The sequence below is a fragment of the Vulpes lagopus genome, chromosome 11, assembly GCF_018345385.1.
Source record: "Vulpes lagopus strain Blue_001 chromosome 11, ASM1834538v1, whole genome shotgun sequence".
Taxonomy (NCBI): domain Eukaryota; kingdom Metazoa; phylum Chordata; class Mammalia; order Carnivora; family Canidae; genus Vulpes; species Vulpes lagopus.
The window spans coordinates 77555888-77571574 of record NC_054834.1 but is presented as its reverse complement, the minus strand read 5'-3'; the positions used below and the strand labels follow the sequence as shown (position 1 = coordinate 77571574).

At 53.7% G+C, this 15687-nt stretch overlaps 3 protein-coding genes across 3 annotated transcripts; 1 reads left to right on the top strand and 2 right to left on the bottom strand.

Moving 5' to 3' along the window:
- Positions 1-8: 8 nt before the first annotated feature.
- Positions 9-2170, top strand: TMEM179B (transmembrane protein 179B). Its single transcript, XM_041773631.1, has 5 exons — positions 9-165; positions 1021-1208; positions 1293-1427; positions 1530-1608; positions 1816-2170. The coding sequence occupies exons 1-5, from the start codon at positions 70-72 to the stop codon at positions 1975-1977; spliced, it is 660 nt and encodes a 219-aa protein (XP_041629565.1). The 5' UTR covers positions 9-69; the 3' UTR covers positions 1978-2170.
- Positions 2171-2273: 103 nt separating this feature from the next.
- On the bottom strand, positions 2274-3376 carry TMEM223 (transmembrane protein 223). The gene is made up of 2 exons (XM_041773632.1): positions 3021-3376; positions 2274-2697 (listed from the first exon to the last, which is right to left on the bottom strand). The coding sequence occupies exons 1-2, from the start codon at positions 3334-3336 to the stop codon at positions 2405-2407; spliced, it is 609 nt and encodes a 202-aa protein (XP_041629566.1). The 5' UTR covers positions 3337-3376; the 3' UTR covers positions 2274-2404.
- A 147-nt stretch (positions 3377-3523) lies between these two features.
- Positions 3524-15687, bottom strand: NXF1 (nuclear RNA export factor 1). The gene is made up of 21 exons (XM_041773623.1): positions 14258-15687; positions 12551-12734; positions 12179-12332; positions 10898-10981; positions 10683-10787; positions 10506-10586; positions 10327-10396; positions 10096-10184; positions 9861-9968; positions 9584-9693; positions 7737-7773; positions 7143-7211; positions 7004-7059; positions 6767-6874; positions 6593-6651; positions 6362-6477; positions 6200-6242; positions 5558-5630; positions 4874-5056; positions 3995-4055; positions 3524-3879 (listed from the first exon to the last, which is right to left on the bottom strand). Exons 1-21 carry the CDS (start codon positions 14283-14285, stop codon positions 3841-3843), a joined length of 1857 nt encoding a protein of 618 aa, XP_041629557.1. The 5' UTR covers positions 14286-15687; the 3' UTR covers positions 3524-3840.

The following is a 15687-nucleotide window of genomic DNA, read 5'->3' as shown; positions in this document are numbered from 1 at the left end:
GTCGTGCCGGATGAGGCGGGGCTTGGGCGGTTGGCTCCCGCGGCCGCGCTTCCTGCTGGCGGGGGCGCTATGGCGCTGCTCTGGCTGCAGCGCTTCGAGCTCTTGCTCCTCACGGCCGCCTTTCTGTGCGGGGCCGTGGCGGCCGCGATGCTGACCCGGACCCAGGTGCGGGGCGGGGCGGGCAGGCGGCGAGGGGTGTGGGGGAGGCAGGCACGGTCTTCCGGGCGGGGCCGGGCCCGTCGGGCCGCTCTCGGAGCGGGTGGGCCAGGGGAGGCCCAGGGCTCGCCGGTCTGCGGCCGGGATGCTTCGGCGCTCACGGCACTCTGTGGCTCCGCCCGCCGGTGTGCTGCGTCGCAGCCGTACCCTCGCCAAAGGGACGAGTCCTCAGGGGTGACTTAAGGCACCAGACGTAGCCCGGCCTGCCAGCTCCGGCTGCATTAACTTACCCGGCCCTGCCTTCATCCTTTAAATCAGACACTGTTGTGCCGAGCTCCGCCAGGAAATAAAGCTCGGTGTGGCGGAGATGACCAAGCTACCGCACCATTACAGCCCAGTGTGTGTGAATGACAAAAGAGCCATGTAGAAAACGCCCGCGTAAAGCAGAGGGTTTCCCCAGCCAGGCAGTCATGTTCACAAACACAGGCTCATGTAACCATAAAGTAGGCACCGTTAGGAATTTTTGATTTTACGGATTAGAAAACATCGGAGAGAGCCGAAGGTTACACAAGTTCTGGTTTTACTCTAGGATTTCTGAAGAGGGAAGACCAGAACTTGTGAGGCATCTCCGAAGCTCACTGTCTTTTATAACCACCGCCTATTTCCTGATCCTTCTGGCCACTGCAGGTTTGACTTCCCCAGCAGGCCCTCTCCATCAGTCTGTGGGCTCAGAAACAGGACTGGACAGTGCATATAGAACTTCCTAGGGTGGCCCTCTCCTAGGTGATCCCTCACACCTGTCCTGAGCCTGCGCCAAGGCTTTCACCTGAAATGTAGGTAGGGATCAGCAGCTTCTCTTCACAGGGCTCCTTCAGTGGCTGCTGTCCCCTGTATGGTGTGGCCGCCCTGAATGGCTCCTTCCTGGCCTTATCCCAACCTTCGGCCCCGTCCGTTTGCTACTTTGTGGCTGGGGTCTCTGGCCTCCTGGCCCTCTACTGTCTCCTGCTTCTACTCTTCTGGGTCTACAGCAGCTGCATCGAGGACTCCCACAGGTGACTGCCCTACCCTCAGGGCTGGGGGCTGAGTTGGGAGTAGTCCCATCTCAACTACAAGGCTGGTTCTCTCCCTCCTCCTAGAGGCCCCATAGGGCTCCGCATTGCATTGGTCATCTCGTGTATAGCCATCTTCTTGGTCTTAGTGTCTGCCTGTATTCTTTGGTTTGGCACCCGTTCTCTCTGCAAATCCATCATCTCCTTGAACATTACAATTAGGTAATGGGAGAGGGAGGGAACCCTGGATGGGGCTGATGGCCTTCCTTCTGCAGAGGAGAGCCCATAACCCTCTTTCTCACCACCGTCTCTTTGACCTCACAGCTGCTCCGAAGCCCAGAAAGTTTCATGGACACCCCCTGGAACCGCCCTGCAGTTTTACTCCAACCTGCACAATGCTGAAGTGAGGTCCTGGGATATGAAAGACCGGGTGGAGACCCAGGGGTCTGCAGGTTCCTAGAGGCATCCGTAGTTATGGGGGTGCCCTGAAGCAAGAGGCTCCAAGGGACTGAAAGGCTTTTGACCTGACAGTGAATAGAAAATAGCGGTATGTGGGTGGAAGTGGGTAAGATGGCCGCACTCCTCACACTCCTGTTCCTGTTTCCCACAGACCTCTTCTTGGGTGAATCTGGTTTTGTGGTGTGTGGTCTTGGTGCTTCATGTGGTGCAGTGGAAGTCTGAAGCCACCCCATACCGGCCCCTGGAGCAGGGGGACCCTGAATGGAGCTCTGAGACAGATGCTCTCGTTGGGTCTCGCCTTCCCCATTCCTGAAGAGTAACCAAGGGATGCTGCCTGCAGCCTAAGACTCGGTGCCCAAGTGCCTACAGTCCTGTTGCCCCCTCGTGGCCCTGTTTATACTGGGAGCCCCTTTGCCCTCCACGAGGGAAACAGGATACTAGGCCCCCTCCACCTCTCTTCCTACAGTTGTTTTTGTACCAAAATATTATATTACTTTTTCCCTTCATCTTGGTACTGAGTTCTTGGTGTTAAAGCACTGTAGGCAGGTGGATGGGAGGATATGGTGAAAGCTCAACAGACAAGGAACAGAAGTAAGAGGTACCATCAGCTGCCCTTGGGATGGCCACCCTTTTATTTGCTAATGAACCTTGGGCCCCCTTGTGACCTTGGTTGTCACCCCATCCCTAAGGTTCAGCTTTTATTCCCCTCTGGGAGGGATGAGTGACTGGAGGTGGTTTCTTCACAAGCTGCGGTAGGCACCTACAGTATTGTCAAAGAGTTTTGTGTTGGGGAAATGTCCAGCTTTGTCCAAGAGGAAGTAGAAGCGCCGGCCTTTGATCTTTAGAGGCAACATAGCAGGGACTTCACCGCGGTGGGCCATGCAGGATACCTGATTTAAAGGGACGGTGAAATGAGCACCCAAGCCAAAGGGGGCATGAGTGGTGAGGGTCACCTGCTTCCCTCCAGCCCGGAGCATCACTGAACGCACAGAACGGAGGGAGAAGAGAAGACCAGCACCAAGTACCAGGGTACCTGCAGGAAAACCAAAGCTTGGGGTGAGGGGTTTTCACTGGAGAGGTAAGTAACCACCTTTCCAGTGCCCTCCGAATTAAAAAATTGTGATGATAGTAACATTTACCGAACTCTTCTACGTGACTCTTGTGTTCATCCATCCCCCCAACAACCTTCATGTCCACCCTCGTTTTAAAGGCAAGGAGACAGGTCCAGAGCTCGCAGAATGATGGGCACACCTCCTAGCCTGAAGGTCGGGAGTCCCGCCCCGTCCGTGCTGGAGCACAGTGGGTCGTGCCCAGCTACCCCACGTCCCCATGGCGGGAAGCCAGCCCGCGCCTTACCAATGGCGCCGCAACCGACAGCCAGACCGTAGCGCCAGAGTGTGGAGCGTAGGTCCAAGCGGCCGCGGTCTGGGATCTCGGTGTCTAGAGGCAGCGCCTGGGCCGGCGGTCGGGCCAAGGCTGCCACGGCCAGAGAGGCCCAGAAGACGCCCTGGCCCGCGCAGAACAGGCCGAGGACGGCGAAGAAGCTGCCCCGTTCGTGCTCAAAGAGCAGCACGTCCCGCGGCGGGGCCACGTCGTGCAGGAGCTGGCGCGCCGGCAGGGACCGCAGTGCAACTAGTAGCCGCACGGAACACAAGCCCCCAGGTGCCCCCATGGCCCATACGGCTACGGCGCCGCTTCCGGGGTAGGACTTCCGGTTGGAAAGCCCCGCCCCTGAGCTTCCGGGCAACTGGCCCGGGTTAGTTACTGGCGGTAACAGGGTGGCGGCCCTTCACCCCAAACCCGCGCGCATACTCAGCAAGAGCGAGGCAAAAACAATGTAGCAAGCATGACAAAAAAAATACAATATCACTCTTTATCTTAAAAAGTAGGGCAGGTTTGGGGGTTAAGTACACAGAGCACCTAAGTCCTTCGGGGAGTTTAGTGTCAGTTCTACAAAGTAAGCTTTGGCTTCCTGGCACCAGTGAGGCTCAATCTTCTGGAAGTCTTCCAGAAGTCTTCCAGAAGGCAGGTGAGGAGAGGGATCCAGCAGCCCTTCCTCTTGAGTCACAGTCACGGGGTGGCCTCGGGGCCAGAGAGGAGACGACAGCCATGACAAGGAGACATCAATATCCAAGGGCTATTTTACAGGGAGCTTCTTCTGGGGCAGGACTACAGATCACTTCATAAACGCCACTTCTGGGATCTCGCCCTTGGCCTTAGAAAAAAAGAAAAGGTCAGATCCAGGCCCTCTCCCCCATTCCCTCCCCTGGCTTGACCTCTTAAGGCCCAGAGATCCCTCGCCTTTTTGCTACTGACGTCCCCAAACTTACCTTGAGATGAGTAAAGGCCTGGGCAGATCTGGTGTAGTCCCAGTTGTTGTCTTGAAGGCACCTGGAGTGGGGGAAGAGCAGGAACCCCCCATCAGAACCAGAATAATGCACTCACCCTGACCACTTCAAAATCCACCCTATTAACCCCCAGCATGTGTGCCAACAATTATATACACTCTTGCACTATGTGTTACAAATGAAAAATTAGTAAAAATCCAAATGTCTACCACTGGTCTATTGGATACAAAGAAGTATTAAATAATGGATCAAGATTACTAAGGTAATTTTTATAGTGATAGGGAAAGACAATAATGGGATAAGCAAAAAAAGTAACTTGTAGAACAGTATTAAAAACAGTAGGGCAGCTCGGGTTGCTCAGTGGCTTAATGCCGCCACCTTCAGCCCAGGGTGTGATCCTGGAGACCTGGGATCGAGTCCCCTACATCTAGCTCCCTGCATGGAGCCTGCTTCTCCCTCCTGCCTCTCTCTCTGTGTCTCTGTGTCTCTCATGAATAAATAAATAAAATCTTAAAAAAAAAAAAAAATAGAAAACGTTTGTTATGCTGATGTAGGCATAGGCCAAATTTTTTTATGGGCCATATTTATAAATTTTGGCTTTTAAAATTTAAGAAGCACTTTTTTTTTAGGATTTGATTTATTTAATCATGAAAAACACACACAGAGAGAAAGAGAGAGAGGCAGAGACACAGGCAGAGGGAGTAGTAGCAGGCTCCATGCAGGGAGCCCAATGCAGGATGGACTCTATCCCGGGACTCCAGGATCACCACTGAGCCACCAGGGATCCCCCAAGGAGCACTCCTTACTCATTCCCACCCCTACCTCCATTTACCCCTATTCTTACACATGCCCAGCACTTACTTCTGGGACCATTCAAGGTTCATGCCAGACTGGGTAGAGAATGCCTGCAGCATTTCCTGCTGCTCTGGGGACAGGGTGGGCACTGGACTGGAGGAAGGTGTAGGTGCAGGCATGGCGAAGGCTCTCTGGATCTCATCAGCGCTGGCATTCCGCACAAATAGCTCGTCATTTACGATGCACAGTCTTTGGGACAAAAAGCACTTTAAACAGCTGGACAGCCAGCCAACCTCATCTTCCCAAAATTATTCCTGTTCTCACACTTGACAGATTTTTTCAATATCCCCAAAGTCCTCCTCCCTGTTCTTGGTCATTACCTTTTATCATTTATGCCCCTTCCCATAGAACCTGAGTATAGGGTTAGCTGCCAAACATTAGAATTACACATTTCCTCCAATTCAGGACAGTTCTTCTCCCCATTTATCTTCACAACAGACCAAGGAAGTTGTTAGTAGGTAGCTTATACTAGTTTCTAGATGAGGAAACTTGCCAGGATGAAAAATCCAGACAATCTGGCTCCAGAGCCAAGCTCACCACCACTGTGACAGCCTCCTCTTGATTCCCCCTCAGCTTTCTGAAATTCTGAAAACATCCTGAGGACTGGCTCCCCCTATGCCTCCCCCACCAACTCCCATTTGCTGGCTATGGATTGGGACTGGGAACCCATGTGGAAAGCCAAACACTTACCCTGAATTGCTGGCAGGAACAGCGACAAATGTCCGGGTGAAGGCTCGTAAAGAATCCCGAGACTTTCCATCCACTGCAATGTCAACAACGGCAAAGACCTCTTAGAATCAGCTACACCATGTTAACAAAAAGCTTCTCCAATCATGGTCTTACTTGATACAACTAAACTGAAGTAGACTAGACTGATGATTATGAGTGTCCAGGGGAGCAGAGGGGAAGAGGAGTGTCAGAGGCCAGGGAGGACAACCACCACCACAGTTAGCCCGCCAGGAGTATTAGTGAGCCAGCTCCTGTGTCAGGCACTTCACTGACTCCCCACAGCACCCTATGACATGGCTATCACTAACCCTCTTTTACAAATCAAGAACTTGAGGCTCAGAGATAACATAAGTTGCCCACATGGGACCAAGGCTGGAATAGAAACTCACTACTGCCTGACCCCAAAGTCTGTGTCCTCATCCTAAGACTTGTCCCATTTCCCAGACAGAAAAGACAGGTGGAGATGGTAGGCCTCATGGAGATGGCCTGGGGCAGAACAGGAGGAGCTCAAGGAAGGAGAAGGAAGAGAATGGAGAGTGCTGAGAAAAAAAACTAGCTGCGGGAGGGCCCACTCTGCACACCCCAAACTCCAAAGATTCTCACCTTCTTTGAAGACCCCGTTGACAGAAAAACACAGCAACGTACTCTGAAAGAGAAGAGGCGCTGGTCAGCACACAGGCTCCAGCCCGAGCCTGAGGTCCCCATGCCTTGTACCTGCCCCTTCACCCAGTTCAGGCTTCTGTAGCAGCAGAAACAGGTGCTTACGGTCTGGGCACTTATGTCTACCACAAAGGAATTGACGTCATGCTGAGTTTTGGGCAACTCATTGAGGAAGGCCACCACGTTGAGACGTGTGTGCTTCAGCAGCCGGAACCGCAGGGCTGTGGGAGAGGAGAATTCAAGATTAGCAGCTACCACAGTCTCCTGGACCCTGTGACCAAGTCCCACCTGCCCCCCTTCCCATGCTGCCCTGCCCCCTTCACATCACACACTTACTCGGGTCTTTGAGCTTCTTCACATTCCTGCTATCCTTGAAGTACTCGGCCAGATTGCTTCTAGAGGAATAAGCGGAGAAAGGCAAGGCCCAGAGCAGTATGAGTGCTGGCAGGCGCTTGCCTGCAGCTGCTGAGAGATGCTGGTCCTGGGCAGGCTCTGGGCAGGGATACTCACCGGGCAGGGTTCTGGGGGGTGAAGGGAATGCTGAGGGAGCAGCAGGCCCCATCGTGGTAGGCATCTAGTAGCCGCTGCCGGTCTCCAGAGTCGTAAACTGCATAGTACCTATGGAGAGAACAAAAGGGAAAGCCTGAGCCCCGTGGTCTGGAGGGAAACCTGACTGCTCCCGAGAGTCAGCTGTGCTGGGGCTAGCTAGCCCTCCTCTCCCAGCCTCAGGGGCCCTGCAATACTCACTGCTGCAGGAAGTGCAGGACCAGGTTCTTCAGGGTCTCTGTCCCAAAATAGCTTCCCTGGAATCACACAGGTTATCAGGACCATGTCACTGTTATTTACCTGACACAACACAAGTTCAAACTCTATCCCCCCTTCTTACTTTGCAGGGCGGTAACATCGTGGGGGCTTCGACATCAAAGGCAATTGGCGGGGGTAACTCATGGCCATCCTGGGGAAAGTGGAAATTGACAGCATAACCAGAGAGAAAAGGCTTGATGAGTAATGAGATGGGCGAACCAGGAATGAGGAGTCAGAGATCAAAGTGTCTAGGAGACGTGGAAAAGGCTCAGGGATCCTAAGAGATGTGACTCTTGTCTACTGGTCTTTTTTTTTTTTTTTTTAATTTTTATTTATTTATTTTTATTTTATGATAGTCACAGAGAGAGAGAGAGAGAGAGAGAGAGAGAGAGGCAGAGACACAGGCAGAGGGAGAAGCAGGCTCCATGCACCAGGAGCCCGACGTGGGATTCAATCCCGGGTCTCCAGGATCGCGCCCTGGGCCAAAGGCAAGTGCCAAACCGCTGCGCCACCCAGGGATCCCTACTGGTCTTTTTCTAAGGATTATAGCTTTTGCCAGATTCTCAAAGGGCTCCAGGTCTCCAAGTTAATGGTCATACAAACCCACGTGAGCAAAGACCTTTTGGGAGGGAGAGCCTATGATCATTAAAAAGAACTGGAAAAGTTATGGACTTACCAGGCGTAATAATTTGGGAAATCGTTCTCGAATGGCGCTGTCAAAAATGGGACAGAAGTGAGTGATGCTTCAGAGCCACCGTGCCTCCTGAGCTGCTCTAGGAGCAAATACTCCAACACCCAAGGGATTACCCACCCCGTCCTGCTTGTCCTCTCACTCCTCCCCAGCCTCTGAGCTCTGGGGAAAGAGGCCCCACTCCCCACTTCACCCGGGGCACCCAGAAACAACCGCCTTGAAGGCAGACTCTCTTCCTGCTGCCTGACCCGAGTGCCACAAGAGCAGCACTCCCAGCCCAGGCTTTAAGCCAGGACCTCCTTCCCCTCCCTGCCCCCCTTACCTTCCACCTACTCACCTGTGCAGCCCCGGGAGGAGGGAATGGGGTGGGAGCCCAGGGGCTCCGCTGCCTCAACAGGTATCCATCAGTTCTGCCCAGCCTGGCCATAGCCAAGACCAGAACACACCACAGGGATGGCACAGGATGTTGGGGCAGGGAGATGAGCAAGGTAGGGGTCAGGAAGAGGTGAAGGAAGAAGATGGAGAAGGAGAAGAAGAGAAAGAGAGAAGGGAGGATGGGACCAAGGCCAGGGAGAGATGGGGACACAGAGGAGGGGAGAGAGTAAAAAGAAAGAAAGCAAAGGCCAAAGAACTAGAAGGCAAGGAGGCCTTAGGAAAAACAAGGAAGAAAAAAGGAAAGAGGACACCCGACACAGCCTTTTCCTTCAGCTGCCCCTTCTTTCCCTGGTCCAAGGTACAGACGGGAAACAAATTCTCGCTGCGGCCGGAGGGCAGTTGCTGTTGGCCAGGTCTCTGTCTGCTACCTGGGTCCCAATCTGAGCTGGGCGTGGGATGTGAAGCAGCCATGGGGGCAGGAGACCTCCCTCAGGAGGGGTGAGGGTTCAGGCCCCTGCAGAGTTGGGGGGGTGAGGGTCTGTGCCCCACCTCTGTTGGCCCCCAAGTTCTCTCCTGATGGCCCCTCTGCGACTGTGCCTGTCTTAGGTTGTTCCTTCCCTGAGGAATCTTACCCGTCTCTGGCTAACCAGCCATCCTCCGGGGCCAAGCAGGGTGACGTGAGGTGTGCGAGTGAGGGCGGGGCAGCGCCCCCAAGAGGGTCAGTGCTCTGTCTCCTCCGCAGTCTATGCCCCCGTGGCCTCCACGCCCAGCACCTGCCTTGGGCTTCCCTCGCCTGCCGGCGGGGCCCCAGCTCTGCTCACACAGCTTGGGGAACCCAGGTTTCTTCTCCAGGGAGGGCCCAGCTCACACAGCTCCAGGCAAGAGAGACAGAATGCATGGCACCAGCTCCGAGGAGGCCTCAACCTCAGCACGAGGGAGAAAGCCCAGGCAACAGTGGCCTTGGGCACCTGGACCATGAGAAGAGAGTCCCTCTTGGCCAAACGGCAAGAGGGGCTAGCGCAGAACAAAGAAGGAAAGGCCCATCAACAGGAAGTCCCAGGGCAGAAGGGCTTTCTCAGCCCTGGGACAGCAGGCTCTTGCATAAGGCAGCTCCACGTATGGGGCAGATGACAGATACCCCATGGTCATGCCACAAAGCAGGAGATGCCCTTCCTGGAACAGGAGAGTAGGGAGACTCTAGAAAAGGCTGTGTTTGGGAAGAGGAAAGACCACAGAACAGCAAACAGGTAGTCAGGTGAGAAGGAAGGTAAGGAGACCTCGGGGCCAAACTGGGACACACAGACAGACGAAGGGAGGAGCATGTGATCCTCCCAAAGGACAGGTGGTTCCAGCTCAGGGCTGCACATCTCCTGCAGACGGGCACTGGTCAGGGTACATTAGCTCAGCCTCCCAGGGGGTGAAGGTCCCCAGGAGGGGAGACAGAGGCTACAACTGACCTGATGTAGGTGGACTGATCTCGGAAGGTGTCGCACAGTGGGTTTCCGTCGAGCCACAGCTCTTCCAGCTTCAGCCCTTTTACCTTGTCCAGCTCCCTCTCAGATTTCAACTGTGGAGAAGAGGGCAGAGAGAGTGGGCAGGAGACCCCAATGAGGGGAGCCGAGCCAGTGAGATCCCCACACCGTGCCTTCTGCTGTCAGCAGGGAGCCCTCTGCACCCTCTACTCAACATCCCCCCCCCCCCCCCAACATAAACAGACAGACCCTCAGGTCTCACCTCATTTCCGGAGAGGTTGAGGATCTTCAGGTTGGGTGCTTTCTGCACAAGGCTGGACATGTCATCCAGCCTGTATAGCCTATTGTTGCTCAAGTTCAAGGACAAGAGCTACAGGCAGAGAAAGGATTAGAGGAAGCACTGCCAACAAAGGATTCAGAGAAACATCTGCCTCCTAGCCCCATTCTACCTGTCCCACTCTGCCTCCTCCCATCTCAAAGCAGGACAAAAGCCTCACCTCAGGGATATTCTCCTCAATGATTCGCAGGGTAGCCGCCATACAGCTCCTGCGATTCAGGACAACATCGATGTTCTGGGCCACCAAGTCTTCAGGTAGCATAAAGGAAGGAGAGGAAGTCTGAGAGGACTTTCCCACATCAGAGTTCATACCAAACCATTCTCAAACTTTCCCCGCCCGAGAGACCCCCTCTGCCTCCACCTCTCTGAGAATGACCGCTGCTAGTCATACCTGGGTCTGAACGGAGACCCTTGAGGTCAAGTGCTTGTTGGGAACCATCGTATCGTTTGCTCATGATCAGCTACAGGGGAAGGAAAAGGGGTCAGTGGTCGCTCGGGTTGTGCGGAGGGGTTGTGGATGTGAGAAGTGGTGGAACTAGAGAGGAGACACATGATGTGAGCCTGCCTCACCTTTAGTTGCTCTACTTGTTCTGGCTTCAGTTCGTTCTGTACAGAATGGGGTGGGACAGAGGAGTTGATGATGATAGATATCTGCAGGGAAGACACAGAGAGCAAGGTGAATTCCAGGAAAGCCTAAGCCACAGGACCACGACCCAACCCCAGCCAAGCCAGGCCCTTAACACCCACCCTTCGGTTTTCCTGATCCAAAATCTTATAGTTGACAGCTTTCAATGCAGAGGCGGTACTGGCATCCTCCACAAAAAACTGGGCCCGTGTATTTTCATAGTGAAACTGCACAAAGAGGAAGAAACAAGAGCATGAGACTGGGAGCCCGGGGCCCCTGGTCCAGCTGGCCCCTCACCTTCCTTGGTGCCCAGCCAGCCACCCGGGCCTTATCTCACCTCAATGGGGGTGAAAGGGACACTGCACTTGCTCTGAATCACACTCAGGAGCCATGACTTGTCATATTTTCTCCCATAGGGAATCTAGATGAGAGAGAAGGAATATCATGTAATAAAGGCTGACCAACAGACTCAACCTAGTGCTGCTTTCACACCTTCTGCCAACTTCCATGACATTTCCTAAAGGAAGGGCCAGTTAAAAGTTTTTTTTTTACTTAAGTCAGACACAGATTCCTTACCTTCCTTTCTGCCCATTTAAACTTAGTATTTTTCAAGAAAATAGAACTATGTGGTTCCTTTTTTAAATTTAAGATTTTATTTACTTATTTATTTAACAGAGAGAGAGAGAGAGAGAGAGAGAGAGAGAGAGAGAGCGCGCTCAATCAGGGGGAGTGGCAGGCAGAGTGAGAGGGAGAAGCAGGCTCCCTGCTGGGGTTTGATCCCAAGACCCTTGGATCATGACCTGAGATGAAGGCAGATGCTTCCGACTGAGCTACCCAGGTTCCCCAAACTATTTGGTTCTAAAAGTTCTAAGATATGAAAAAAAAAAAATAATAAAAGTTCTAAGATATGATTTAGACCTGGCCCACCCCTCAGAGAACTTAAGGGACCCCAAGCCCCATACTGGGCCTGAGCCAGAGAGAGACATTTGGATGGGTTACTCCACCTCCCAACCAGTTTGCTTGCTATTTATTTATTTATTTATTTATTTACTTACTTACTTACTATATTTTACTTATTTATTAGAGACACAGGCAGAGGGAGAAGCAGGCTCCATGCAGGGAAGCCGACGTGGGACTCGATCCCGGGTCTCCAGGATCACACCCTGGGCTGAAGGCGGCGCTAAACCACTGAGCCACCCAGGCTGCCCCCCACATTTCCCTTTAGATGGTGTCCCCATCCCCCTCATCCTGCTTATCCCCCTCTAACTCCTTTTCTGAACCTGCTCTTAGGTGTTCTAGGAGAAAGGCTGGACACCTGACTGTGGAGAAAACAGTGAAGATTGATTTTGTTGTGTGAAAAGTAAAGACCTACACTCTGAGCCCAGCCCCCTATCTCCCTTGCACCATCTACTTCCCCAGACACTCACTGTAATCTCTTTTTAGGGGGAGGGGGGAGGGGAGAGGGAGAGAAAGAATAGGAATCTCAAGCTGGCTCCATGCCCAGCACAGAGGTGACGTGGGGCTTGATCTCATGACCTTGAGATCATGACCTGAAATGAAATCAAGTGTAGGACAGACACTAAACTGACTGAGCCACCCAGGCAACCCAGACACTCACTGTAATCTTAAACCAGTTCTTCGAGGTCCCATCCTGGCTGGTGCCAGCCCCTCCTCTCTCTGGAAGAATTCTGTCTCTCCGCACAGTAACATGAATGCGATCTCGATCATGCCAACTGTCACCTCGACGGTTGGGTCGGGGAGGATAGGGGTTGCTGTGGGGAAGCAGAGAGTAAAATGTCCGCAAACACTAGGAATGTCTTCTCAAAGGCTTCCCACACTGTTGTCAGGATTATAGCTAAAATTATTCAACCATTAAACTGGCCCTGACATCCCTCACTTTTCCAGGTGAGAAGGAAAATGGTGTGGGCGGCAGAAAGCCATATAAATAAATCTGGTTTGAGCTCTCAAACCAGATCAATCGGTCGCTTACTGTCGTATTCTGGGAACATCCTGGGCATCACTCATTGCCACATCTCTGTCATCTTCCTCCAGGCGGGAAGACCGAATGCCAGAACCTCCTCTTCCAGACCTACGGTTCCCCTCGCCATACTTCCACCGGAAAGGACCCCGGCCTTTCTTTCTTCTTTGAGGGAAACTAACACGGTCATCATGCTCTGGGGTTAAAAAAGGACATCCATTAGAAAATATGCTGTCAGTCCAGCTACCCTGCTGTGGGAATCACAGTAGGAAGCAGCCTGTGCTATCAAATGAGATACACACCAACTACAGAGCCCACCTCCATGCAAACTTCTGTCTGTTGAGAGGAGAACCCTCTCTGTGGCATGGCAGCAGGAGCGAAACATCACTGGAAGACAGGGCAGGGCTTTAGAAAAAGGACTCAGGAACTGGAACTTACAGACCAGGAGAAGCAATGTGGAAGTGTGAGTAGAATATGGACCCAGTATGGAACTAGACCCCTGAAAAGTCACCTGAAATCTGCTTGCTCTTAGTTTCCCAAATCTATTTAAGCCTTCTCAAAACTTGGATGGTGACCTCTCTCAACATCTCCTAAATCAACCAATCACAACGATTACATCAGCTCTCAGTAAACAAAGCTTCCCTTGCGCAGAGTACAAGTGTCAGTTACAAATAAAATTAAGAGCTTCTTTAAAATTCTTGTTCTCAAACTGCCACTCTGAACTTTTGGGAATGAGCTGTTTATTTCCTTGGTGAAAAATGCTTTTTAACTTAGGAGACAACTCCTAAGATTCAGGTTCTAGTGGCAACTAGGGAGCTTAGCCAAGGGTCCTGGACTGCTCCCCTGGAACATGACCCTCTGAATCCTGGGGTGTAATAGCATCTTACAAAAAAGTCCCTGACTCCCAAAACGCCTCATGCCTGGTGTTCTGCAAACAATGAACCTTAAGAAATGACGGGGGGGGGGGGGGGCAAAAAAACACAAAACACCACAACTGAATAGAAGGCACAGCAAACACTCACTGAGAACTTTCTTCAGTGCCAGGCACTATGCCCCAGGCACTTGATACGAGTGATCTCATTAAACAGAAGGGCAAACTTAGGAAGTAAGTACTGTCACCACCTCCCACGGAGATAGAAATGAGGCCTGGGAGTGGAATTCCCTCAAGCTCGGTGAAGACCACTCCGGACTCAACCCTCGGCTGTCATGTGCTCCTCCTCACCACTCCTCCGGACTAAAACCTTGCGTAGTGTTCGGGCTAGCACAGCAAATTGGTGTGGAAGTCTAAAATATTAAAGCCGAAGCCAAGGCCGCAGGGGACGCGGGACGAGAGACTGGACGCGGTGGAAAATAGGACACAGGGAGCCGACGAACAGAGCACTGACTCATATCAAAGGAAGAGTCCGGGCGCCAAATCCAAGTGACAGGCATCCACCACCCACAAAGTTCAAAGGAGCCTCGCCACCGCCCGCCAGGCCGCCAGGTCCAGGCCGAAGCTCCTCGCAACGCTACGATTCCCGCGTCAACACGTCCGGCGCCCCGCCTCGAGTGCGGCCTGACCCGCAGGCGGCCTCGCCCCCGGCCCGCGCCGCCGCCCCTCCCGCGGCCTCCCGGGCCTCCGGGCCTCCCGCCGCCTCCCGCCGCGGGGCTGCGGCCTAGAGCGGCGCCGCCCACCGGGCCCCGATCGCCTCGCTCCCCGCCCTGACGACCAGCACTGACCGTTGTAGGACTTCCCCTCGTCCGCCATGGCACAGCGAGAAGCGAGGCCGGCTCAGGCACGGGCCGCAACTCCGCCAAACGTCCGAACACCCAAGCGCCCGGGCCAAAGCGCTCCTACCGCCGGCGCCACCGCATTTATCCTGCGAACTACGTCGCGCGCCGCCGACGTCCCGGTGGTGGGCGGTGCCGCCAGGGAGCGCGGCCCGCTGCGCGTGCGCACCGGGCCCCAGGCGCGCTGGGGGCGGGGCTCGCCTCCCCGGTCCTGCCGAGGCCCGCGCTCATCCAGCCTGCCCCGAGTCGGGCCCGCCCCGCCGCCTGCCTTCTTCGGTCTGTCGCTACGCCAGTACCTCCGGGGCGAGCGCTGGAGCCAAGAGCGGGCTGCTGCAGCCCGGGACTCCGGGAGGAACACGGAAGGGGGGCCTCACACGAAGGGCTTCCGAGGAGCGGGCGACCCGGACTTTCCCGGAGCGGGAGGGGTCGTTCACCGACCCCTAGCAGTATACAGCCAGCACTGAAGTCTCCGCCCAGCCTTCTGCCAGCACCGGATAGATACCCTTTCTTGTCTATAGACTGTCAGGCAACAGAAAACTAGAATGTAAACCCCGAGAGCAAGGGCCTTGACTAATTCATCCTTTTTTCTCCAGCTCCTGGCTCAGGAACTCTGCCTGGCATGTGCCAATAACTCCACAAACACTTGTGATATACATGAACTTCCAATCTATGCATCCTTCCAAGAAGTCAATTGACAGTGTGCGTTTATCCAGCTTTGGCAAGCAATTGTCTTCACAACCTCCCCACCCACCCCTGAAGTGCTGTGCGGGAAACACATTCACTGTCAGCTGGGCAGTGAAGATGCAACTGAGACCACCAGGTGAACAGAGGCCAGGGAGAGAGGAAATAGTAAAATGCTGGCCTAGAAAAGATATAGGTTCTCCTTCCTTTTCCCCTCTCCAGCCTGCCAAAGTTCTAGGGTCAGCTCTCAGTATGCTGGTGGTTCTCTGTAACTTGAAATTCCTTTAGGGTGTGAGATGTGGGGGGACCGCAGTAATCTCAGAATGATGTGGTTGTGGCTCCTGGCCCAGAAGTGTATTAATCTCTCTGGAGGGTGGGTGTTGCAGGCAGGTTTCTCCTTCATTCTGTCACTGGCTTGGATTTGGTGAGAGGCTTGGAGTGGACCAAGAGCCTCAGCTGGAGCTGGGAAACCAGTTCTTCACCTTTCACTCCCAGCAGCAGGCAGAGCTCCTGCGTCATCCAGTTCAAGGAAAAATGGGGGCCAGCTGGGTAGAGGATGCAGCTGAAACAGGTACAAATACTACTGGAGACGATCCTGGAAGTTGGCACCAATCAGGGACCCATTCTGGGGTAGTGCTTCCCCCTCTGACGTTTCCATGCTAATGAAATGCTGCTGCACTTGGTTGTTCCCAGCCCAG

Excerpts from the sequence above, each read along its gene's own strand:
- TMEM179B (XM_041773631.1), top strand. The coding sequence starts at position 70 with ATGGCGCTGCTCTGGCTGCAGCGCTTCGAGCTCTTGCTCCTCACGGCC. Across the intron at positions 1,209-1,292 it reads TGCATCGAGGACTCCCACAG|AGGCCCCATAGGGCTCCGCA; the intron begins GTGACTGCCCTA and ends CCCTCCTCCTAG. Across the intron at positions 1,428-1,529 it reads TCCTTGAACATTACAATTAG|CTGCTCCGAAGCCCAGAAAG; the intron begins GTAATGGGAGAG and ends TTGACCTCACAG.
- NXF1 (XM_041773623.1), bottom strand. The coding sequence starts at position 14,285 with ATGGCGGACGAGGGGAAGTCCTACAACG. Across the intron at positions 12,333-12,550 it reads GATGTTCCCAGAATACGACA|CAACCCCTATCCTCCCCGAC; the intron begins GTAAGCGACCGA and ends GCTTCCCCACAG. Across the intron at positions 9,969-10,095 it reads TTGAGGAGAATATCCCTGAG|CTCTTGTCCTTGAACTTGAG; the intron begins GTGAGGCTTTTG and ends CTCTGCCTGTAG.
- TMEM223 (XM_041773632.1), bottom strand. The coding sequence starts at position 3,336 with ATGGGGGCACCTGGGGGCTTGTGTTCCGTGCGGCTACTAGTTGCACTG. Across the intron at positions 2,698-3,020 it reads TGTCGGTTGCGGCGCCATTG|GTACCCTGGTACTTGGTGCT; the intron begins GTAAGGCGCGGG and ends GTTTTCCTGCAG.